Source organism: Dreissena polymorpha, chromosome 3 (assembly GCF_020536995.1).
Source record: "Dreissena polymorpha isolate Duluth1 chromosome 3, UMN_Dpol_1.0, whole genome shotgun sequence".
Taxonomy (NCBI): domain Eukaryota; kingdom Metazoa; phylum Mollusca; class Bivalvia; order Myida; family Dreissenidae; genus Dreissena; species Dreissena polymorpha.
In genome coordinates, this window is record NC_068357.1 from 24,865,749 (window position 1) to 24,890,789 (window position 25,041).

At 34.1% G+C, this 25,041-nt stretch overlaps 2 protein-coding genes across 5 annotated transcripts in view; one reads left to right on the forward strand and one right to left on the reverse strand.

The window, feature by feature from the left end:
- Nucleotides 1-7,768, reverse strand: part of LOC127873332 (inositol-tetrakisphosphate 1-kinase-like) — a 54,941-nt gene extending 47,173 nt beyond the window's left edge. Inside the window, exon 1 of the mRNA XM_052417175.1 lies at nucleotides 7,526-7,768. Coding sequence (XP_052273135.1) covers nucleotides 7,526-7,602 — 77 coding nt within the window. The 5' untranslated portion in view covers nucleotides 7,603-7,768. The remainder of the gene's footprint in view (nucleotides 1-7,525) is intronic.
- LOC127873328 (uncharacterized) lies at nucleotides 7,756-24,996 on the forward strand. Of its 4 annotated transcripts, XM_052417164.1 has the most exons (11): nucleotides 7,770-7,904; nucleotides 8,230-8,316; nucleotides 9,053-9,161; nucleotides 9,653-9,810; nucleotides 10,214-10,290; nucleotides 11,678-11,803; nucleotides 13,016-13,093; nucleotides 18,044-18,137; nucleotides 20,657-20,739; nucleotides 21,057-21,163; nucleotides 22,274-24,996. In XM_052417164.1, the coding sequence occupies exons 3-11, from the start codon at nucleotides 9,089-9,091 to the stop codon at nucleotides 22,954-22,956; spliced, it is 1,479 nt and encodes a 492-aa protein (XP_052273124.1). In that variant the 5' UTR covers nucleotides 7,770-7,904; nucleotides 8,230-8,316; nucleotides 9,053-9,088; the 3' UTR covers nucleotides 22,957-24,996. The 4 variants fall into 4 exon arrangements, with proteins under 4 accessions (XP_052273122.1, XP_052273124.1, XP_052273125.1 ...); XM_052417162.1 differs by lacking the exon at nucleotides 8,230-8,316 and having other exon boundaries at nucleotides 7,756-7,904; XM_052417165.1 differs by lacking the exons at nucleotides 7,770-7,904; nucleotides 8,230-8,316 and adding an exon at nucleotides 7,927-8,091.
- Nucleotides 24,997-25,041: the final 45 nt, after the last annotated feature.

Here is a 25,041-nt window from a genome sequence, read left to right on the forward strand (position 1 = left end):
CTTTGATTACGAAATAGAACATTGCCTCATCAAATGTACCATTAACAAGTTTAAAATATTGAGAAATGTTTAGTTGTTTGGTTACAAGTGAATTTATTTTATATTTTCTAATCAAACAAAAGACATTCATATTAAACAGAAACAAAATTCTATAATTAAGGTTTAACATATCATTTACAGATGAAGTTAAAATCATGTATGACTATTAAATTCAACTGTGTATACAGTTGTCATATGGTATATGTAAACTTCGAGCTGAAAATTTGTAAATACAACTTAGAAATTTTACCATGTCAGGAAGCTGGATTTTTAACATCTCACCAATTATTGTAGTTAACTCTTTCAGTGCGGGAACCGAATTTTGAAGGCCTGTGCAAACAGTTTGGATCCAGATGAGACGCCACAGAACGTGGCGTCTCATCAGGATCCAAACTGTTTGCTATTCTGATAGTATTCTTTGAAAAAAATCGAAGAAAATGCTAATTTTAGAAATTAAGCAGACAACATTTTAGCAGACGACAAATTTCCCAGCATGCAAAGGGTTAAATTTCATTCACTTTTAAAGAAAGGTCTGCATCTAACCTACATATCAAGCCATGAGGAAGACTTATAAATCTTACAAGAAACAGTGTTGATGTTTTTTCATTCAAAAACAAATTCAGGGCTGTTAACCAAGTGGAAAAATTTATACATTTTTCCTGAATGGGACCTTAAAATTCCCAATTGAAGGTTTCAAAAACAATAATTGTTTTTAGATCTCAACAATGAGTTCATCACCCATCGCGCTCTATAAAATGAACGTTAGTACATATAATATTGAAAACACTTTTATTCTGAATTTTGAAGCATTAGTATGCAAAATAACAACACTAATTTCCCAATTTAAGTCAAAACGCCAAGCTCTTTCCCAATCAAATGGGACCCGGTCCAATTCCAAAAGTTGTGAAAAATACACACTGGGAGATGAGGTTTGATTACTTTTAAATTTTACCGGACCTTGCCCTTATCAGCGATTTTCCTCCTTCTTTATAATGTACCGGTAAACGGTACTTTCCCAATCGAGCAAAAATTCCCAAATTCCCAATCGGCATCTGAAAAATCCCAATCGGCGTCCAAATTTTTTCTCAAAACGATCGAAAGTTTCGGGTTTTATTATTCAGCGCGTTCAATCAATAGAGTCGTTACTGTTTGCGGTTCTTTTGTCAGGCAGCCAGCGTACTGTTTGACGTCGGTTTGAAACCTTATGGTAGTTTAAAATGCCCTCCAGCACTGCCTCTGTGGAAAGGTTGTTCAGTCTAATGAACAATCTTTGCACGACCAATCAGCACCGTCTATCACAGGACACATTGACAGCTCTAATGATGCTGTGCAGAGAGGGATGCCAGCAACTGAGTGATGATCAAACATCAAAGATTGTTGAAATTTTCAAAAAAATGAAAGCGAGAGACATTGCTTTATAAGAGATTAAAACAACTAGTAATTGATTTTGTGTCTTCTATATAATATTTTGTTATTTATATCAACTTTATTACTTTAAGTAATGGTCATTAAGGCATGCCTGCAAATGATTATTTTAATGGGTATGTTCAATTAAGTTTGAACTTTATGATGTATTCAATAAGACCCAAACTTCACGACGCGATTTTCCCAATTTAAGGATTTCACGACTCGATTTTTCCCAATTTTGAGGTTTTCACGACTCAATTTTTCCCAATTGGACCGGTACAGGTACTTTTCCCAATTGGACAAGGAAAATCGCTGACTTATTATATTTTAACGAACCTTAACTACCCTAAAATGAACATAAATATGTACTGATTGTTTTCAAATATTCATAGTTTCATATTCAATTTTAACCAAAACAAAGTTTGCCTTTATTTATTGTTGGACACCAGGATGGAGAATTTCGGAATAATACCAGACCTCAGCTAATTTTATCCGAAATTTACGAGGTCTGACAATTTTCACATTGGTTGACATATGCACATAATTCTAGTATGAAAGCTCCATCAAAATTCAAGATATTGAGCAGAAACCATTTTCAGTTGTGTTTTTTTTTCTATATATTTTTCAGTTTTCAGCCATATAAATCATGATCTTGTTTATAAAGGCATGCTTTACTGCATTTTAAAATGTATATTATAAAGTGCCACATAATTATATCGCTATATAATAAACTCAATAAACCATAAAATGATTGAGTTATTTGGAAAAGTTTGACATCTTTTTGTGAAATTTTGGTAAGATTTTTGGAAAAAATGTTACTTTTGCAATTAGGAACCATGCTATTTTTCCCAATTCAATAGGCACAGACTTATAAATAAAAAGCAACAAAAACCATCATCATCATCATCATTCCCTTGACATGTCTGGGGAAATGAGGGACACTGATGCAGTGATCCTCCGCCAGTAAAGTTTGTTCTTGGCTGCTGACAGTAACTCATAAATTGGGAGGAATGTCCACTCTTTCACATTGTACATCCAGCTTTTTTCTGACAGCCCAGGGTTTTTTTTCCACTTTTTGGGAAGATAGCCCATGGCTTTGGAATTGGGAATTTTATCGGCATTTTCATGAAATTGGGAAAATAAATTCATTAGCCTTTTTTTCCAAACGAAAAGTCCACTGATTAGGGAAATACTAAATTTGATATAACTCTTTATAATCATTCAAATTAAAAGAACAAAAACATATAATACTTTGTTAGATGTTATTGAATTAAAATTGAGATAAAATACGCATTAGACGCTTCTTTCTTCTTTTTTTTTTGGAAATTGGGAATTTTTTTCCTCATTGTGGGAAAAAAGTATAATTTTTGGGATTGGGAACATAGCCGAATTTCGGCTATAAAATCTGGCCAAAAAAAACCTGCAGTCTACATGTAAATGGAGACCTCCCTCTAGAGTCCCCTGGGGCACAGACTTGCTCAGAGAGTTGTACCTGGTGACGTGGCAAAAGCGAGCAAACTTTCGTCGTTTTCATGGAAAAGTTAATACACCCAATTGCTTTCAATGCTGATGACGTAACGTACTTTACACATGTTCAGCATAATTTTCACTTGCTTTTTATTGAGAAAAAGAATAAACATGATATACATGAGCACTTTTTATTTGAAACTAGACTTGTGTTTCAGATTACAAATAAATTATATGTATACTCATTTGAGAATTCAGAAAATACTTTTACAGTTGTTTGGATCCAAACTGTTTGCTATTCTGATAGTATTCTTTGAAAAAAATCGAAGAAAATGCTAATTTTAGAAATTAAGCAGACAACATTTTAGCAGACGACAAATTTCCCAGCATGCAAAGGGTTAAATTTCATTCACTTTTAAAGAAAGGTCTGCATCTAACCTACATATCAAGCCATGAGGAAGACTTATAAATCTTACAAGAAACAGTGTTGATGTTTTTTCATTCAAAAACAAATTCAGGGCTGTTAACCAAGTGGAAAAATTTATACATTTTTCCTGAATGGGACCTTAAAATTCCCAATTGAAGGTTTCAAAAACAATAATTGTTTTTAGATCTCAACAATGAGTTCATCACCCATCGCGCTCTATAAAATGAACGTTAGTACATATAATATTGAAAACACTTTTATTCTGAATTTTGAAGCATTAGTATGCAAAATAACAACACTAATTTCCCAATTTAAGTCAAAACGCCAAGCTCTTTCCCAATCAAATGGGACCCGGTCCAATTCCAAAAGTTGTGAAAAATACACACTGGGAGATGAGGTTTGATTACTTTTAAATTTTACCGGACCTTGCCCTTATCAGCGATTTTCCTCCTTCTTTATAATGTACCGGTAAACGGTACTTTCCCAATCGAGCAAAAATTCCCAAATTCCCAATCGGCATCTGAAAAATCCCAATCGGCGTCCAAATTTTTTCTCAAAACGATCGAAAGTTTCGGGTTTTATTATTCAGCGCGTTCAATCAATAGAGTCGTTACTGTTTGCGGTTCTTTTGTCAGGCAGCCAGCGTACTGTTTGACGTCGGTTTGAAACCTTATGGTAGTTTAAAATGCCCTCCAGCACTGCCTCTGTGGAAAGGTTGTTCAGTCTAATGAACAATCTTTGCACGACCAATCAGCACCGTCTATCACAGGACACATTGACAGCTCTAATGATGCTGTGCAGAGAGGGATGCCAGCAACTGAGTGATGATCAAACATCAAAGATTGTTGAAATTTTCAAAAAAATGAAAGCGAGAGACATTGCTTTATAAGAGATTAAAACAACTAGTAATTGATTTTGTGTCTTCTATATAATATTTTGTTATTTATATCAACTTTATTACTTTAAGTAATGGTCATTAAGGCATGCCTGCAAATGATTATTTTAATGGGTATGTTCAATTAAGTTTGAACTTTATGATGTATTCAATAAGACCCAAACTTCACGACGCGATTTTCCCAATTTAAGGATTTCACGACTCGATTTTTCCCAATTTTGAGGTTTTCACGACTCAATTTTTCCCAATTGGACCGGTACAGGTACTTTTCCCAATTGGACAAGGAAAATCGCTGACTTATTATATTTTAACGAACCTTAACTACCCTAAAATGAACATAAATATGTACTGATTGTTTTCAAATATTCATAGTTTCATATTCAATTTTAACCAAAACAAAGTTTGCCTTTATTTATTGTTGGACACCAGGATGGAGAATTTCGGAATAATACCAGACCTCAGCTAATTTTATCCGAAATTTACGAGGTCTGACAATTTTCACATTGGTTGACATATGCACATAATTCTAGTATGAAAGCTCCATCAAAATTCAAGATATTGAGCAGAAACCATTTTCAGTTGTGTTTTTTTTTCTATATATTTTTCAGTTTTCAGCCATATAAATCATGATCTTGTTTATAAAGGCATGCTTTACTGCATTTTAAAATGTATATTATAAAGTGCCACATAATTATATCGCTATATAATAAACTCAATAAACCATAAAATGATTGAGTTATTTGGAAAAGTTTGACATCTTTTTGTGAAATTTTGGTAAGATTTTTGGAAAAAATGTTACTTTTGCAATTAGGAACCATGCTATTTTTCCCAATTCAATAGGCACAGACTTATAAATAAAAAGCAACAAAAACCATCATCATCATCATCATTCCCTTGACATGTCTGGGGAAATGAGGGACACTGATGCAGTGATCCTCCGCCAGTAAAGTTTGTTCTTGGCTGCTGACAGTAACTCATAAATTGGGAGGAATGTCCACTCTTTCACATTGTACATCCAGCTTTTTTCTGACAGCCCAGGGTTTTTTTTCCACTTTTTGGGAAGATAGCCCATGGCTTTGGAATTGGGAATTTTATCGGCATTTTCATGAAATTGGGAAAATAAATTCATTAGCCTTTTTTTCCAAACGAAAAGTCCACTGATTAGGGAAATACTAAATTTGATATAACTCTTTATAATCATTCAAATTAAAAGAACAAAAACATATAATACTTTGTTAGATGTTATTGAATTAAAATTGAGATAAAATACGCATTAGACGCTTCTTTCTTCTTTTTTTTTTGGAAATTGGGAATTTTTTTCCTCATTGTGGGAAAAAAGTATAATTTTTGGGATTGGGAACATAGCCGAATTTCGGCTATAAAATCTGGCCAAAAAAAACCTGCAGTCTACATGTAAATGGAGACCTCCCTCTAGAGTCCCCTGGGGCACAGACTTGCTCAGAGAGTTGTACCTGGTGACGTGGCAAAAGCGAGCAAACTTTCGTCGTTTTCATGGAAAAGTTAATACACCCAATTGCTTTCAATGCTGATGACGTAACGTACTTTACACATGTTCAGCATAATTTTCACTTGCTTTTTATTGAGAAAAAGAATAAACATGATATACATGAGCACTTTTTATTTGAAACTAGACTTGTGTTTCAGATTACAAATAAATTATATGTATACTCATTTGAGAATTCAGAAAATACTTTTACAGTTGTTTGTAATTTTAGAAGTTCATGATGTATTGTTAAAACTCTTAAGAAAAACTTGTTGAAATAATTGTTTTGACAATATTATGCATGAAATGCACAATTTCCACAACGATAACAACTGCTAGCCATCAGATGTCTTCTAAGTTACTTTCCATAATTTTATATAACATAATGATAAATACCGTCGTGTGCATGATGTTTATTGAACATGAGGAGGAGTGTGGAAAATAAATCATCTGCATTTAAACCGAATGTAAGTGGATCAGATGCATCAATTTGGTGACTATAAGGGACAGTCGAAGGATCAACACTATAAAGTACATGTACATGCCAATGCGTTATGTTACTTCTAGATTTTCAAGGAAGGCATGGCAAGTTGAAGAGTCAAGCCATAAGGGCGTTTCCTCGAAATGGCAGGGTGGCACCTCGAAATGGCAGGGCGGGGCCTCTTTATAGCAGGGCAGGGCCTCTTTATAGCACGGCAGAGAGCCCTCCAATTTAGGCCTAGCTGGAGTACTGCCTGCAGTGTTCTGTGTCCGAATGAAGCGTCCAGATCTGGCAGCTGTTCATTAGGATGGAGACTTAGAGGGAGTATGAGGGACTTGTAGAACCTGTACTTGGTGGGAAATCTGATGGAGCTGAAGGTCCACAACCTGCTCAGTGCCGCCAACGTTGAAGTTGCCATGGCAATTCATATTCAGACAGGGCTGCTCCTAAGTGCTGGATTCTGGTCACTTCTCGCTGTTCATGGTGACGTCTGCACTGGTTCTATTCCTGCTGGTCAAAGACCATGATTTTCTGACTTCTCCATCCTGTAATGTCCTGCTCTTTCAAAGAGACTTTTGGTGAGGTCTTGGAGTTCACTACTGGTGCAACCCATGAGGTCAATGTCATCAGCCAGTCTCCTAAACATTGACCTATAACAACGGTCTCTTGCATAATCTTCTCAAGGAAAATATTAAACAGAATGGTGGAAAGCAGACAACCTTTACGGATGCCCACTTATTTCCTGAAGAAGTCACCATTCTGTCAATTGAGAACTGCTGTCATTTCTGTAGAGTTCTTAGATGAATGCACAGCCCTTTGTAAATGTTGAATCCTCTAAGAACCTGCCATAGACCATCATGAAACACGCTTTGGTTAAGTCAAGAAAGTGGTGGAAGCTCAAATTGGTGTTGCAGGAGTTTTTCAATCATGACTGCAGTTGAAGATTGATTCCACTGTGCTCGGTCCATCTGCGTAGCATAAATTTGCTTAGGAGACTGATAAGGCTGATGGTTTACATTTAGGTAGTGGTAAACACAAATAAGGCTTACATGATAGTGAAAGAAACGCCCTAACAAACCGAAAAATAGCCCATTTGTAAAGGGCTAACTTGGATGGTGTGATACAAAACATAAAGATATTATTCTAATCAGTTGAAATAAGATTAATGTGCAATGATTAATAAATCTATATGATGTAGATGCACGTGTGCTTAACAACTTAAGTGCACACATTAAATTTCCGCGAAAAACTTGACTACATTTAAAATATAGTTGCATAAACAAATGAGATGACGAGTTTGTTTACCTAAACAAATCCACATGGTCCTCAAAGTTAAGCTTTTTGCTCTTTTTCTCGCTCATCCAATATCCAACACGTTTCATGGTTGTTTTTTATCACTTGCTCTTAAAATCCATTGAACATTGATATTAACACGTGGGTTGTTAAACACAGATTAGTATTAGGTTGCTTCCTACTTTTAGATTCATTGGTGATGGTTCCGGTTCGATGATTAAAAACCGAACAAATCCGGCGTAGAAATGCACGAGTGACTGCCCTTGCACACGTGTCTGACTAACAACAACAACAACAACAACACCATGCGTAGTTTTCGTTGTAACTGCCTAACCAGTGTTCAATCGTCACGTCGCGGTTAAATGCGTTCATGACAAGCAAACTCTGAATTGTAATTGTGTTTTGATTCGTTTGCAATACATCTACTGAAGCTTGCAATAATTTTTAGGTTGAATAGTTGCAAAATTGATACAGTATTTCGGATAAAGTGTAAACAATCCTCGCCCTCACAGTTTTGTTGGACTCGCATACTGCAGTTCTTCAAATTCAATATTTTAGCAACAAAATCAGCTTTGAATGTAAAGCGGTTTTCCTGTTTCCATTAATGCAATGTGTAACTGATAGTGTATAATGAACCTAATTGTTTTACTTCAAACAATATTTTACACATAGGGCACATAAATTGTGTTTGTGATTTTAATACATGCATGTTTTAGCCTTACTGTTACTAGGGAGGAGTTTAACCTTTCAAGCCAAATCCAGCATCAATCTAAATTCATCACTGCATATATTTAGGGGCTGGGGTAAGTTTTAATCTATAATTGGGGAGAAGCAATTTTGTATGTGTATGATACAAAGCAGAAAGTAAATATATGAAAATTTGTCCAAGCATTGGTAGTATTTATATTGCAAAAAATCACATATTATAACTAATATCCCTCCTGCTGTTTCTTAGAAACCACAAAGTGACAATATTCAGAATACCTATCCATTGTTTTTTTCATTAAAATTCAGGTCTGGTATTAAGCCCCATTCTCAATGGAAGAAATGATATATTTTTACCCAAATTGGACCCTCAAATTGCCCATTGAAGGTTTTTTGTTTCCTTTAGATCTCAACATTTAGTTTCTATCAGCTATATAAGTTGAACCTTAGAAGTTATACTTTTGAAAACACTTATTCTCAATTCTGAAGCATTTGATAGCAAAACAACAACAACACTAATTTTCATATTCTAGTTCATACACCACAATTTTTTCCAACCCAAAGGAAAGAAACGCTGGTTTCTGATACTGTTTCTCACCAGTTTTAGAAAAAACTTCATATCTGCTACTGTATTTGATTCTTTACCCAACACTGGTTTCTGATACTGTTTCTCACCAGTTTTAGAAAAAACTTCATATCTGCGACTGTATTTGATTTTATACACGTACATGTGTATATTTATATCTTGAGGAAAATTATGTTTTGTAATTGAGAACAAATTTCTTTATTTTTTTATGTTATAAATAACAATGTGGATTTTTTACTTTATTGAAGGCACAATTTACACATGTCTTTGAACTAGTACTAATAATGTGGAACAGAAAATCATTGGCAGCCCCACCTGTATGTGAGTTGAAAGTTACGCTTACACAGAGAAACAGAGGTACAAATGTGTAATATATTTTTGATTGTATAAAATTAAATTGTATTTGTTTCATTACTTGTAATGAGTGTTTATTACTCAACTTTATCAAGTGTGCGTAAGGTATGTTTTCACCCTCTGTAGGCTTCTAGTTTTCTTTTTTTTTAACTTATACAATTATTCCTATTTTTCTTAAGTCCCTTAACTTTGCATGTTTTCCATATTGTAAGTGATGTGTTTTTAAGTCCCTGTAGAAGACCCTGTGGCCATGTTTAGCTGACTTATCAGCAGATTATGGTCAAACTTTCACAGCTGCATATGGTCTTAATATTTTAAGTATGATTAAGAAATGAATTTTGGCTTCAAACAGCTTTGGCTGAATAATTTGACTTTTTTCCCCTTTGAATATATAGTGGATTTTTGCATGTAAAATATGTGTTGTGTCCAATAGTTCAAAATACTTTAAATACATTACAATTACATTAGTACCCCTTTCTTGATTTGTATTTCAGATGCACTGAACAAAGCTCTGAGGAATTTCAATACAGCTAAGGATGTACTGTTTGAGCATGAAGGCTTCTTGGCGTCAGAGCAGTACATCATGAGAAAAACAGTGTATAAACTGGCCAACCAGTTCCGCAGTGAGAAATCGCTCCGTGGAGTCCGTCAGGTCATTGTTTATTTAAAAAATACAAATGGAAAAAATATCCATGAATGTTCGGTACTATTGTTATTTCAGAAATTATTTTAGTATATATATATACACCATTTGAAAACTATTTTGATCTTTAACAAGTAGGAAGTAACTTCCATTGTTCCATTGAGATCAATAACCATGCATCTGAACAACAAAGAGTTGTTTATTGTACACTAAAAAAAGACATAACAGACATTAGGAAAATGATTTTCATAGTTTCCTGAAAAAATAAACATTAATATTGTTGGAATTTAAAATGAGAACAATGTTTTAAAAGGCTACAATTCTAAGGAATTTTAATACAAATTGGTTGGAAGTACGTTGATAACCACAACATAACAAACCCTTTCTAGATTTTGTCTATTACTGGTTTCAGGTGCTTAGTTGCTTACGAAGAATGCAAGATATGCAGCCAGGTGTTTTGTTGGAAACTATCAAAGAATATGTCAACATGTAAGTGGATAGAACTGAAATAAGTTTGAGCAGCAAGTTGATAGGTCATTTGATTGATGTAATATCCATATACAAATCTCATTTTATTTATATTTGATTGACAAATGTAAACAATGCACTAAATTGAACATTTATTTGCTTCCATTTCAATGCACTTCCATCTCATAAAACATATGCACAAAATTTTTTACCCCTGTGACCTTGACCTTGAAGTTAGGGTCCGCGTTTAGGTTTCGAAATCTGCGTTTAGGTTTTGAAAAATGCTCATAACTTCTATGTCCCTTGAGATATAACCTTCATATTTGGTATGCATGTGTATATGGACAAGGCCTTTCCATACGCACACAAACATTTACCCCTGTGACCTTGACCTTGAAGTTAAGGTCCGCGTTTAGGTTTAGTTGCGTTTAGGTTTTGAAAAATGCTCATAACTTCTGTGTTCCTTGAGATATAACCTTCATATTTGGTATGCATGTGTATATGGACAAGGCCTTTCCATACGCAAACAAAGTTTGACCCCTGTGACCTTGACCTTGAACTTGTGGTCCGCGTTTAGGTTTCGAAATCTGCGTTTAGGTTTTGAAAAATGCTCATAACTTCTATGTCCCTTGAGATATGACCTTCATATTTGGTATGCATGTGTATATGGACAAGGCCTTTCCATACACATACAAATTTTGACCCCTGTGACCTTGACCTTGAGCTTAGGGTCGGCGTTTAGGTTTCGAAATCTGCGTTTAGGTTTCGAAAAAAGCTCATAACTTCTATCAAGCGTTTATAGGGGGCATAAGTCTTCCTTTGGTAACAGCTCTTGTTAGATCAGATTTGTGGTTTTCCAAAAATTAGAGAATTTGTTTTTGTCAACTACTGAAAGATAAAATCGCAAAAAAATGCGATATTTTATCATTATTAATGGAAAAGGGGAGGAAATAATAGGATAAATAGAATATTATGTGAGTTTTGGATAAAGGTCAAGTTTATCATGCTCGGCTCGAACCATGGTAGCGCTCGGCAAGCCTCGCGCTACCCTGGTTCTTAGCCACACATGATAAGCTTTATCTTTATCCAAAACTAACATAATATTCTATATTTATACCTAGATTCCTTCTCTAAAGACTGTGTTTGGAATGGCGTTTAGCATTAATTGTGTCATTGTACTGTTACTTTCTAGAGGAAAAAAGTTTCTGCTGTGGGCAATATTATTGTGACTGTAAAGTAAACTCCTGTAAGATGATGTGGACAAGGAGAAATGAAAATAAAAAATAAAACAAACTGAAAAATGGCTTCGGCTTAATAACAGAAAACACTTTTACCATGAGGAAAATCTGTCTTTCATTGAATTGCCATGGTTCTCATATTTGTAAATGTTTGTTTGTATTTATTGCAGTAACAGTTCCCATGAGGAGGAGCAATACTTGGTGTCCCTTCAGACGGTTCAGTATCATCTAGTTCGCCTACAAGGGTTGGCTGCATTGCTTCAGCAGACTGTAAACTACTGCGTCTATACCTTCTTGTATCTTTTCCAGTTAGGGGCAACATTTGACCTGACTTATCAGCAATATATAGCACCTGGTTGCATCATCAGTTTATTTATGTGCAGACATATATTTTCTATTGTGACATCATATTGATTTTGTAAGTCTAGTCGATCAAAGATGTGGTCATATTTTGCTTTGTATCTGCTGATGTGACTGTTCAATGCCAGCTTGGTCTGTCAATCATTTGTTTTCATTTAAGCATGATATCTAGAGAACACTTTAGTGACCATAATCCTAATTTGTATGATGGTTACTTGGTAGGAAAGGGAGATGTTTATTAATTTCCAGATCAACAAAGACAACGGGTGTAATGTCCAGGTCAAAATTTATGCACAGCATCACAAAAATGCTTTGAATAATGATAATCCAAATCAGTTTTCTGATGTCTTAGGAGGAAAGGAAGGCCCTCTCGATTGTGAGATGAACAAGATAAAGGTCAAGATCACCTTGGCTTGTAACATGAATTTTTGTCTGCATGATATATACATGTAGCTTTTCTTTGAGTTGCAGTTGGTATGATTGCCTTGAAATGAAAGGAAAATGCCTTTCAAGTTCAACACTTATAACACGGAAACATTTTTGCATGGAGAATATTTTTTCCACAGGATATCTGGAGAACACTACAATTGTGATCATTATACTGGTTCCTAAGGAGGAAAGAAAGAAGCCTTTATATTCAAGTCAAACAAAAGTCAGAGGTCAAGGTCACGGGGGCTTGTTACTTAAACTGTTTTCAATAGATATCTAATGGTAACTTAGTGTCTTTAAACTAGGAGCATATAAATGACTATGCAGATTAGTCTCCTTGGAAAAGAGACCCTTTTAGATTTTGAGATGTATGTGCACATGCAATATAAAGAATGAAATTATCTTTGTTAAACTACCCATTTTACAATTCAAAACAACTAGTGTGTGTTTTGCTTTGCTGTTGCATAATATGATGTTAGGTCATATTTGACTTTAAATGATGTTTCTTCATAATTATTCTGTCTGTTAATATGATTGTATTATTCTTATGTGTGTTAATTAAACAAATTTGGTTAAACCCCCTCATGGTTAAATTATTATGCATCAGTGCTTAAATCAGTTGTTAATTAACAGACAACCTTCTGTAAAATGATCATTATCTTGTAATTGGTACCCATACAAAAAGCATGTTTGTTTGTTTTTCCTTAAGTCTTGTATAGTCACATCAGGCAGCATATGGAAGCAGGCAAGATGGCCCCACAGAACATTGTAATGCTATCCGGCATTGCAAGAATCTGGTTAGTGGCATTGTGGTGATGTTTATTATGCTCCCCAAAAAATTTTGGGGGGGTAGCATATAGTCGCCGCTTCGTCTGTCCGTCCAGGTGTCCGTCCGTCTGTGCACAATTTTTGTCGGGGCTATTTTTCAGCAACTAATGACCGTAATTCAATGAAACTTTATGGGAAGTTTCACTACCAAGAGGAGATGTGCATATTATCAGCCGGTTCTGGTCGGATGATTTTTCACAGAGTTATGGCCCTTTGAAATTTTCCATTAACTGTGCATATAGTGCAATTCTTGTCCGGGCTATTTCTCGGCAACTAATGACCGGAATTCAATGTAACTTTACGGGAAGCTTCACTACCAAAAGGAGATGTGTATATTATCAGCCAGTTATGGTCTGATGATTTTTCACAGAGTTATGGCCCTTTGAAATTTTCCAATAACTGTACATATAGTGCAATTCTTGTATGGGCTATTTCTCAGCAACTAATGACTGGAATTCAATGAAACTTTATTGGAAGCTGTACTACCAAGAGGAGATGTGCATATTATCAGCCGGTTCTCGTCTGATGATTTTTCACAGAGTTATGGCCCTTTGAAATTTTTCATTGTACATATAGTGCAATTCTTGTCCGAGCTATTTCTTAGCAACTTATTACGGGAATTCAATGAAACTTTATGGGAAGCTTCACTACCAACAGGAGATGTGCATATTATCAGTCGGTTATGGTCGGATGATTTTTAGCTCATCTATTTTTTGAAAAAAAATTATGAGCTATTGTCATCACGTCGGCGTTGGCGTCCGGTTAAGTTTTGCGTTTAGGTCCACTTTTCTCAGAAAGTATCAATGCTATTGCATTCAAACTTGGTACACTTACTTACTATCATGAGAGGACTGGGCAGGCAAAGTTAGATAACTCTGGCATGCAATTTGACAGAATTATGTGCCCTTTTTATACTTAGAAAATTGAAAATTTTGGTTAAGTTTTGCGTTTAGGTCCACTTTTCTCAGAAAGTATCAATGCTATTGCATTCAAACTTGGTACACTTACTTACTATCATGAGAGGACTGGGCAGGCAAAGTTAGATAACTCTGGCGTGCATTTTGACAGAATTATGTGCCCTTTTTATACGTAGAAAATTGAAAATTTTGGTTAAGTTTTGTGTTTAGGTCCATTTTATTCCGTAAGTATCAAAGCTATTGCTTTCATACTTGCAACACTTACTGACTATCATAAGCAGACTGTGCAGGCAAAGTAATGTAACTCTGACTGGCATTTTGACAGAATTATGTGCCCTTTTTATACTTAGAAAATTGAAAATTTGGTTAAGTTTTGTGTTTAGGTCCACTTTATTCCTAAAGTATCAAAGCTATTGCTTTCATACTTGCAACACTTATTAACTATCATAAGGGGACTGTGCAGGCAAAGTTATGTAACTCTGACTGGCATTTGGACGGAATTATGGGCCCTTTATACTTAGAAAATTTGGTTAAGTTTTGTGTTTTGGTTCACTTTACCCCTAAAGTATCATAAATATTGCTTTCATACTTGGAGCACTTGCAAATTATCTTAAGGGTACAGTAAAAGGAAAAGTTGCATAACTCTGGTTGTCATTTTACGGAATTATGGCCCTTTTTTGACTTAGTAACTTTGAATATATGGTTAAAGTTTGTGTTTCGATCCACTTTACTTCTTAACAATCAAGGCTATTGCTTTCAAACTTCAAATACTGTCATGCTATCATGAGGTTATTGTACCTGGCAAGTTGAATTTTACCTTGACCTTTGAATGACCTTGACTCTCAAGGTCAAATTATTAAATATTGCTAAAATTGCCATAACTTCTTTATTTATGATTAGATGTGATTGATACATTGACAAAACTAATCTTACCTGACATACCACAATAGACTCCACCCAAACCATCTCCTGTGCCCTCCCCCCCCTCCCCCCCCCCCCCCCCCCCCCCCCGAATCCCCCCCCCTATTGTTTTTTTAAATTGTGTTTTTTTTCATCTCACAAAAGACCACCACACCCTCACACTATACTCCCCCCCCCCACCCCCCCCCCCCCCCCCCCCCAAATTATTTTTTTTGAAACTGTTAAAAAACACAAATATTTATTTTATTTTTATTATTTTATGTTTGAAATACCGTCGCACCGTAGAATCCCCACCCCACCCCCCCCACCCCCAAATTTCTTTTTTTTTTTGTTTTTTTGTTTGAAATGGCTAAAAATAGTTATTTTATTATTTTATGTTTGAAATACCGTCCAAATTCCCCCCCCCCCCCCCCCATTTTTTTTTTCATTTTTTTCGCATTTTTGGAAAATAATGTAATAAATGTCCACACCCCCACACTATACACCCCTCTTCACTCCACCCCTCCCTCCTTTGTGATTGAAAATGAGAGTCCCTTCACCTTTAAAAAGAAAATAGATGAGCGGTCTGCACCCGCAAGGCGGTGCTCTTGTTTACAGAGTTATGGCCCTTTGAAATTTTCTATAAACTGTACATATAGTGCATATGACCAGTCGCCAAAGTATCGATCGCTCCGCCCACATTTTTCAATAAGCCAATCAGATATCGATTTTTCACACACCCCTCAGCAACGCTTATCTGGCCGCCATTTTGTCCGACAAACAAAGCGTGTTGTACATATGGAATGGACGTAATTTTTAAGAGTTTACACAGATTTTATATCAAATGCATGATCATTACTGTTCGATCAATATTCAAAATTGTATGTGATATACATACTTTATAAAAGGTTATTATTTTATCTTTATTTCTTGAACATATGAACGAGTAATGAGAAAACAAACACAATAAATAGTACCACACCAGGTGTGTGTTCTATAAAACGTGATATACCGTTTGATGCACAATTTTCTTAAGCAGTTTGGGCAACATAATAATTGCCACACGTGCTTATTAATCTCAGTGTTATTGTCGATGATTAATAAATAACAGTATGTTGCGTGGATCTCAGAATGAAGGAACATTAAGGCATTGTTAGGTACTGTACACAAGAAAAGAAAACTATTTAATTACTTAAATGATTTCCAATTATATATTTATTTTCTGTGGATCATAAACAAGGGAAATCATTATAAATTGTTACCGGTAACTTAAATATTGTTTTAACTAAAGTGAAAACAACAAAAAGGTGATTTCAACGCGGCTTAGCCAGCTTAAAGCGACTTCAAGTGTAAAATGTACGGCTTATAATACAACAACAACATTTCTAATACAACATATATTGATACGGGGAGAAATGTGAAAATTGCAATTAACATATAAGGGCCATCTTGTTATAAATAAACAAATGCATAATATGCTAAATGTATTCAATTTGAATGTTCGTGAACAGCACCGTAATACCAACATTTAATTTTTTGATAGTGAAATGTAACAGGTTCGCATTAAACATAAATGAAATAAAATGCATATTAGACTATCTGTTAATGAAACCACGAAATTAGGCCTGTATTAAATTATGGTTACAATCAAAATTTAATTTATATCTTAATAAAAAAAATCGGTGTCTTTTTAAAAATAACACAATAAAACAAAGATCTAAACATTTTTAACAAACAAAAAACCCATCATGATATGGATATATCATTTGCATTTAATAAAAATATTTTCAAAATTATATATGAATAGCCACCGGGTTCACTGTCATACGGTTGAATACAAGTTTAAAACCAATATGAAATAAATGCTCATTTTTACAACGGATTTTTCATCAACTCCCTATATAATATGTATAAGAAACGTTTCTGATAGTCAGTCTGCCGTTAACTCATTTATTTTGATTACGCCATTTCTCTCTAAAGTATTTATGATTGAAAGTATTTATGATTGTATTAATGTTTTACAAAGCAGTTTAGTTTAGTGTGCGTCTTTAATATTTTTTATTATAGAAAGGAGCATAATACATCATTACAAATATAGAATTTCCCTCTCGTAATCCGCTATAATTGCGATCTGCTTGTCGGAGTTTTCTAATCACTAGACCACGTGACTATGTGGGCGGAGCGATCGATTATTTGGCGACTGGTCAATTCTTGTCCGGGCTATTTCTCCCCAACTTCTGACTGGAATTCAATGAAGCTTTATTGGAAGCTTAACTACCTTGTGGAGATGCGCATGTTATTTGTGGGTTCTGGTTAGATGATTTATTTAGAGAGTTATGGCCTCTTTTAAATTTTTAAGTTGCTAAACCATCCATCGTATTATTTTGTCCAAAGTTATGCCCCTCAAGACGTTTTCTTTAATCTGAATATATAGTGCAATATTGTGACAGGAAAAAACTTTGGGGAGCCGGGTTCTTGTATTCATTTGCTTATACATTTATTAGTTATAAGCATACATTGATTGTCCCTGTTAATTTATATGTATTATTATAAGGCAAATATACATGCTCATATTATTGTCCTACACCGAGTGTAAAGAAAATTAATAATTCTGACACTTTCAGGATGATTAAGCATAGCATTTTTTGTCTGCAGATTTTTAACTAGCGTAATTAGTCATTTATACCCTGTAATGAAATTTAATTGGAAGATACGTAAAAATAGTAGCTCCCTAGAGATATTTCATTAAAAAAAAAAAGAGCCAGAAAGTAAATTTTCTTATATTTTTTCGTCAATTCCCACATCACTTTAGCCCATTTAACATATGATTAAACAACAACGTGTAAATTACTTGCAGTTTCCAAGTTAGGAGGGTATTATACACCTAATAATGCACAATTTCTATATTAAGCAAATAAGAGCAAGATATGTGATTTTAGGCGTAATTAAATATTACAATAACCATTGTTTGTGTAAATGTAATTTAACTTATGCAACATTATACTGTTCATGAATTTCAATGATAAATATAATTCCGGATTATGCATAGTTTTTTAACGTTGCTCTTTAACGTAGTTGATGAAAATACCACCTGTGTTGCAGGTACGTGTGTAGCTCCCTGTGTGACTATGTCTGCAACTGGTACAGGGCTCTTCACCTGTGTTTAGATGTGTTCCAGTCTACTCAAGTAGTCTGGGTAAGTGACTTTCACTCACTCTGTCACAATTTTGTTACAGTTTCTTATAGCGCCTTCCATATTTTACTGTTCTCTTACATATTTGGCATGTAGGTACCTTGCATGGACCTCTACCTTTTGATGAGGTTTGAGGTCACTGGGGTCAAGGTCACCAAGGCTAAAAATAGATTTTTCCTTCACAATTTTGTTACAGTTTCTCATAGCGCCTTCAATATTTTACCGATCTCTTACATTTTTTGCATGTAGGTACCTTGCATGGACCTCTACCTTTTTATGAGGTTTGATGTCACTGGGGTCAAGGTCACCGAGGCTAGTAATAGATTTTCTCAAGGTCACACTTTTTTCCACACAATTAAACCATATATCAACAAAGCATCATTGGAAGCATCCATCAGTTTTACTGATATCCTTGTTTTTACATGGCTATAGTAAAATCTTCTTAACACTCTACTAGTCTCATTTACATTCCAATAGTCGTGAAACTTGGTCAGGTAATTTGTTCTAACAATATCTCGGCTGAATTTCAAAAACGATTCAGGTTCCTTGAAAAACATGGCCACCAGGGGGGGGGGGGGCAGTTTTTCTTTTAAGGCTATAAAGAAACCTTGTTAACGCACTGATTGCCACATTCATGAAACTTGGTCTGAATGTTTTTCCCAATCAAATCTCGGCTAAGTCTGAAACTGGGTCATGTGAGTTAAAAAAAAAAGATTGCCTCTTGATTCAATAAAAAACGCATGTTTATACCATAGAAGTCACTTCTTTGTCTTATCTTCATGAACAACGGTGAGAACATTTGTTCTTAAAATATCTCAGCCGAGTTTCAGAAATAACAATTGGCCTAGTAATTAAATATTTATGTTTCATAGAGTACAAATACTTTCATTATTTTTATATCTACCTTGTGATAATAGTTTATTATCCCCGCCGAAATTTTTTCGGAGGGGATATAGTAATTGGTCCTGTCCGTCCGTCCGTCTGTGCGTCCGTCCGAAACTTTGTCCAGAGCATAACTCCAAAGCTGTTCAATGGATTTACTTGAAACTTAGAATATAAGCAGATGGCAACTAGGAGAAGTGCAGTGACCAAGAACCATAACTCTATCTACCTTAGTTTTTGAATTATCTCCCCTTTTATATAATTTCATAGTAAATTTTTGTCCGAAGCATAACTCTAAATCTACTGAAGGGATTTACTTGAAACTGAAAATATAAACAGATGGCAAGTATGAGAAGTGCAGTGACCAAGAACCATAACTCTATCTACCTTAGTTTTTTAATTATCTCCCCTTTTATATAATTTCATTAAAAAAAATTGTCCGGAGCATAAGTCTAAATCTACTGAAGGGATTTACTTGAAACTTGAAATATAAACAAATAGTTTTTGAATTATCTCCCATTATTAATTTTTTTGTTTTTTGTTTAAAGTATTTATAACTTTAAATTATATTTAATTCAATTTCATAGTAAATATTTTAGCTTTTCAATTTTAATATCTTCCTTTATCTAATTTTACAATAATATTTTAATTTGAACACTGAAGCATTCACTGTAAAATGAATAGATGAGTTTAAGGAAAAATACAGTGATCAAGAACAGTAACTGTTTATAGTCTTCTTTTTTAATTACCTCCCTTTCTTTTATTTCCATATATTTAATTCTCTACAGCATAACTCCAACACTTTATAATTAATTGATCCTTGAAATATAAATAGATGACACAGGTGCCATGTTTTACAAATAGTATTCTACTCTCTAAAACAAATGTTGTCATACAAGCAAACACATTTCGGCGGGGATTTGGCACTACTGTGACAAGCTCTTGTTTCCTTAGGGTCTAAGTTGAGCGCCTTAGGGCCCATGGCCCTTTTGTTCAAATATGCAATGATGTTTGAACCTGATTCATACTGATTGGGCTATAATCTTCAATATATCTAGCCAAATCAGAGCTAAAAATAGTAGTACTGGTTTTCCAAAACTTTTGACAAAGCAAGTAATCAGTATGTGCTTATTAAAACATACAAAAACCCATGTCAATGAGTGATTGATTTTCATATAAAACCTGCGTGATCACCTGGTTTGTTAATTAAAAGTACAACATGCTTGTTTGGTATAACAAAAAGATTATCACAGACAGTTTGGGGCTTGCTTAATATTCCCTTCTCAAATAGTTATGTACACCTCAGCCTTCGTCATCAGTAGACATCAATCTCTTAAGTGTGTAATCTTTTTTAAACCCTTTTAAAGGGCCTCTGATATGTATATAGTATTACCATCATTTTATTTAACAATATACATGTAGTCACTTGTCATTTACTTTCTGCTTGATATTGTCAGGTTACATGTTTGCCTTTATTATAAATTACTAGGATTGAGTTGATGAGATACAATTCTATTTCTACAACACTTTGCTGCACTTTTTGACATAAAAAAACAACATCTTTTCAGTTGCTTTTTATACATGGTTTACTTGTCTCTGCCTTGAATGGGAAAATAATAAAGTGAGTTTTGTTTTTGCAGCTAGAAAAGAGTCTACCATCAGACTTGAAGCAATGGCTTGGTGAGCTGTTTCCTGAGGAAAAATCTGAGGAGTTCAGTCCACGGTATATGAAGACTTTAATGACTTGATAAAGTGTGAATGTCATAATGGCCAAATTCATGGTCAGTGTATGAATCTTCTTACCATGCAAAGATGCTTAATGATAAGGTGTTTATGGGTGCTTCACAGCAGCGAACCACAATTTACCTTGATTGAGTTCTTTAAATTCGAAAAAAAAAAATCTTACAGGTATTTTAAATAGACATTAAGTTAATTTACCTAGTATTCTTGCAAACTATATCATAAGATCCAAGATTGTAGGGCTTTGGATCCATGCTATACCTTTTAATTTTTTGTATTTGTCTATTGATCTTTATTCAGCATTATGACAGAACATTTGAGAGGCACAGATAAGAAGCATGTTACAGTACCAGAATACGGACCACAGTCAATTGTATCTAGCAATTCACTTGGTGAAGACATTGGAGGTATTTTAACACACCATTGAGTCTTTAATTATTTTTTTACTTTGTGCTCCAAATTCGGTGTCCCTTTTACAAACAAATCTGTATCAGTAGTGAGTGTACAAATATCTGACTTAATGGAATGTCCATACTTTGCATGTAAAAATCCGTATAGTTGATAATAACTTGTATCAAGATATTCTCTTATGGGATACATGTATATACATGTATATTTGTATGATTATTTTGAAGAAAAATAAATACCCTTATGTTCTTTATTGCTAGGTTTGAGACATCGTTTTCAGACACTATCTCATAAAAAGCTTTGAATTTATTTTTTTTTTTAGGTATATGGGCAGTGATTATTTTGCCAAAAAAATACAACCTTTTACAGTTTGATCCCCAATTGCAAAAATAACATTTCTTTAAAAAAATCTGACCAAATTTTTCCAATAATGGTGCCAAACTTTTCCAATGAACTCAATAATTGGTTTATTGAATTAATTTTACAGCAATGTAATTCCATAACACTTACTGATATAAATTTTAAAATGCAGTTTCCATAACACTTACTGATATAAATTTTAAAATGCAGTTAAACATGCACACACGAACAATTGGAATACTGTTATTGATCATGATAATAATAATGTTGTCTTTTTCCCAATGCATGGTTTATTGTGTTATTTTTCTCTACCCAAAAGGCTGTAGGTATATTAAAAGCAAAATAAAATCACTGATGGGTGTAAAAGCATTTAGTAAAGCATTCTCTTTGGTATGTTTCTCGGATGCGGTAGTTTGGTTTGAAGGGTATAATGTTGGGAAATATTTATGAATTTTATAACTATTCCAATTATACATTGCTGTTATAAAAACACTCTGTGAATTTTCAATGGCGGCAGAAGCACCTAATTCTAAACTTCTATCATTTCAATACAATGTGCATACATCACAGTAATGGCGTCCATGTCTGATTCAGTGAAAGTACATTTAACAAAAAACATTAAATTAGAAATGAAGTTTGATACCTACAGTAGTAATCTTTAATAAGAATGCCAGTTTAATAGCTCTTGATTGTTACAAATATGCTTGCATGTTGCAATTATTCATGTTCGTTTATTATCTTATTTTCAGAACCCATAAGAAGGCAAAAGGATGTGACTGCAGTAGAAACAGCAACCCAACATGCAAAAACAAAAAAGAAAGGGCAAAAGAAAATTCTCAAAATAGAACAGAAGAAAGACATCAAAATGCAAGACAATGATAAAAGTGCCGCAATACTTGCAGATGTTTCAGTACAAACTTTGAAACTTGCAATTAAGCAATACATGAGAACAAAAGAAGATCTAAGCAGGTTTAAAGCTCAAGTGAAGAAAAGGTATATAGAGCTGAATGGCAGTGTATTGAGGATCAGTAAACTAGGGAAAAAGAAAATTCTAAAAAAGATTGCCCTATTGACTGAAAAGGTGCATAAAGAATTTGATGTGTGCAGTGAAAAAGTGGTAATTAAAAAAATAAGACTACCAATTAGTAAGTTGATAGTAAAATATTTAGAGAATTCTGTCACTGACAAAAAACTGGCAGTTGCCAGTACACTTGCAGTGAAGAAAGACATTCCAGTTGATTGTAATAGTGAAGTGTTAAACAATAATGTTGAGGAAAGAAATAAAGTGTCAAATGCAAAAAAAAACAAACTGGGTAAGATTAGTAAGACGAAGCAAACCAAAGTGGGGAAGTTAAAATCTGATAAAGTGATGAACATTAGAAGTAAAAAGAAATCAAAGAAAAACAAAAACAAAGTGAAGCGTTTGAAATAACATAGTAAAATGTTATGAATACAATGAATGTACTTGTTTGTCTTGGTAAACATGTAGGTCAATGGTTCATGTATTTGCTAGTTTGCTTGTTCACATTGCTGACTATACATGTATATGCATTCTGAGATGTGTCTCTGACAGGCTACACAACTGTTGAAGCAAACAATACATTTGTTATGATTTAGTTCATTGTATGTATTTGCCTTACAAAATGGCAATACAGCTGAGGTGTCGTTGTTTGTTTAATATTTATTGGCTCACCTGAGCAGGTGCTCATGGGGGGGCTTTTGTGATCCCTGCTGTGGTGCGTTGTCAACAATTGTTGTAAACACGCTAGATGGTGCATTTAGTGCGAAATCTTAATATAACATAGTGAGACAATTATCCTAATTATATCTCGGCCCAATTAGAAACTGGGTAACATGGGATAAAAAAACAACAGACTTTGGAATTCACATTTTCAACAAACTTGCTAAGAACATAAAAAAATGTGTTTTGATGATATCTTGGATTATTTTGCAAATGACTGGTTTGTTAAAAAAACTTTTCCTCATAGTCAAGTAGATACTTGTAGTTGCTTTGCCATGATTCTGCAAAATAAAAGAGGCTAGTTGGGGTATACTTACCTCAGCATGGACGATATTTCCCGCAATTGGCAATTCTGAGTGGCAATTTTCGACCATCCAAGTAAACAGACAACGGTGATTTTTTTGGAATTCATGATTAACAGTCATTATATTTAGGATACAAACTATCATTTCTCACTATTTCAACACTTTATAGCATTAAACAAATGTTTTATTACTTACAATGATTTGGTACCTACCTTACAGATGTTGATAAGACGCTCACAATAAGATACGGTATGATTTTCATCGAACAAAAAGCGCTGAATGAAACTGGTAGAGGTCGTTCTTAGAAAAAATGTAAGATGTATGATGTCATCATAAATGACGTCATTTTTATCAAATACGTAATAGAAATAACAATAATTTAAATGTGTCCGATAAATACCACCTGACGATATTACCCGACCTTACTCTATTAAACCATGTTAACAATACCTTCTTAGAACAATTTAGTTCCTTTTTGTCTCAGGCGAGTGCATCAGGGCTTTTGGTGCTCTCGTTCTGGCTGGTACTTGCATTAATTTGTGTCACCAGTAAGTTATTATCCTTGGCAATTTTAATTGTGTGAAAGCAATATTTTGTTTCATAACCATTATATATGGTTTTGGATAAAAATCTTTGCACAATAGGACTTATTTTACATGGTTTTAATAAGAAAAATTTGTTCACTTTACACATAGTTTTTCTTTCCCATACATTTAAGTTAAATAATGATAATGCTTTGCTTACCAAAAAAATTTATGTGAAAAAAACATTGTTTATTGTTTTTCAATGAACTTGCTGTATAATAAATAATTTAGCACAAGCATACACTATTTAAATATTAACAATTTATAGTTTTTTTACAGGTTTTTTAATTCTCCAATTGGTAGTAAAACATTTTAAAAAATATTATGATTTGAATAATGTAATTAACCAGTATTATGGGAAAAAATAGCTTTGTCAAAAATTATGCCAACATGTTAGGAAGTCCATTTGTTATGTAGTTGACTTAGTAAAAGTATGATACACAAAGAGCTAAGTGTGAAAATGATGAATAAAATAACATTGGGAGATACTTGTAATTGAGGTAGTTGAGGTCGCCATGGCATAGTGGATATTGTGTCCACCTAGTGATCTGGACGTAAGGTGTTCGAAACCCACTGATAGCATTCCTTCGATCTCCCCTAAAAAAGTAGTGCTTAAAGTCCCAGGAAACAGAGTTGAGAGCATTTTAATAAGCCTAAGGCTTTCTATGAAATCTAGCTAAAATAAATAGGTTTAAACTAAAGTAAGGTATTGCACATGTTTATGAAGTTTTTTTTAACCTTTTGCATACTTAGTGGTTTCATACCTATTTTGTTAGTTTTATCAGCTAAATAAGCAACTGCTGTGTACTCTGTTTTAACAAAAATAAAATGTGAACCTTTCTGGTCCTGTTTTACCAGGAGGCGCATAGGTCATCTGCTCCCCCCCC

Excerpts from the sequence above, each read along its gene's own strand:
- LOC127873328 (XM_052417162.1), top strand. The coding sequence starts at position 9,089 with ATGTGGAACAGAAAATCATTGGCAGCCCCACCTGTATGTGAGTTGAAA. Across the intron at positions 11,804-13,015 it reads TACTGCGTCTATACCTTCTT|TCACATCAGGCAGCATATGG; the intron begins GTATCTTTTCCA and ends AGTCTTGTATAG. Across the intron at positions 13,094-18,043 it reads TCCGGCATTGCAAGAATCTG|GTACGTGTGTAGCTCCCTGT; the intron begins GTTAGTGGCATT and ends CCTGTGTTGCAG.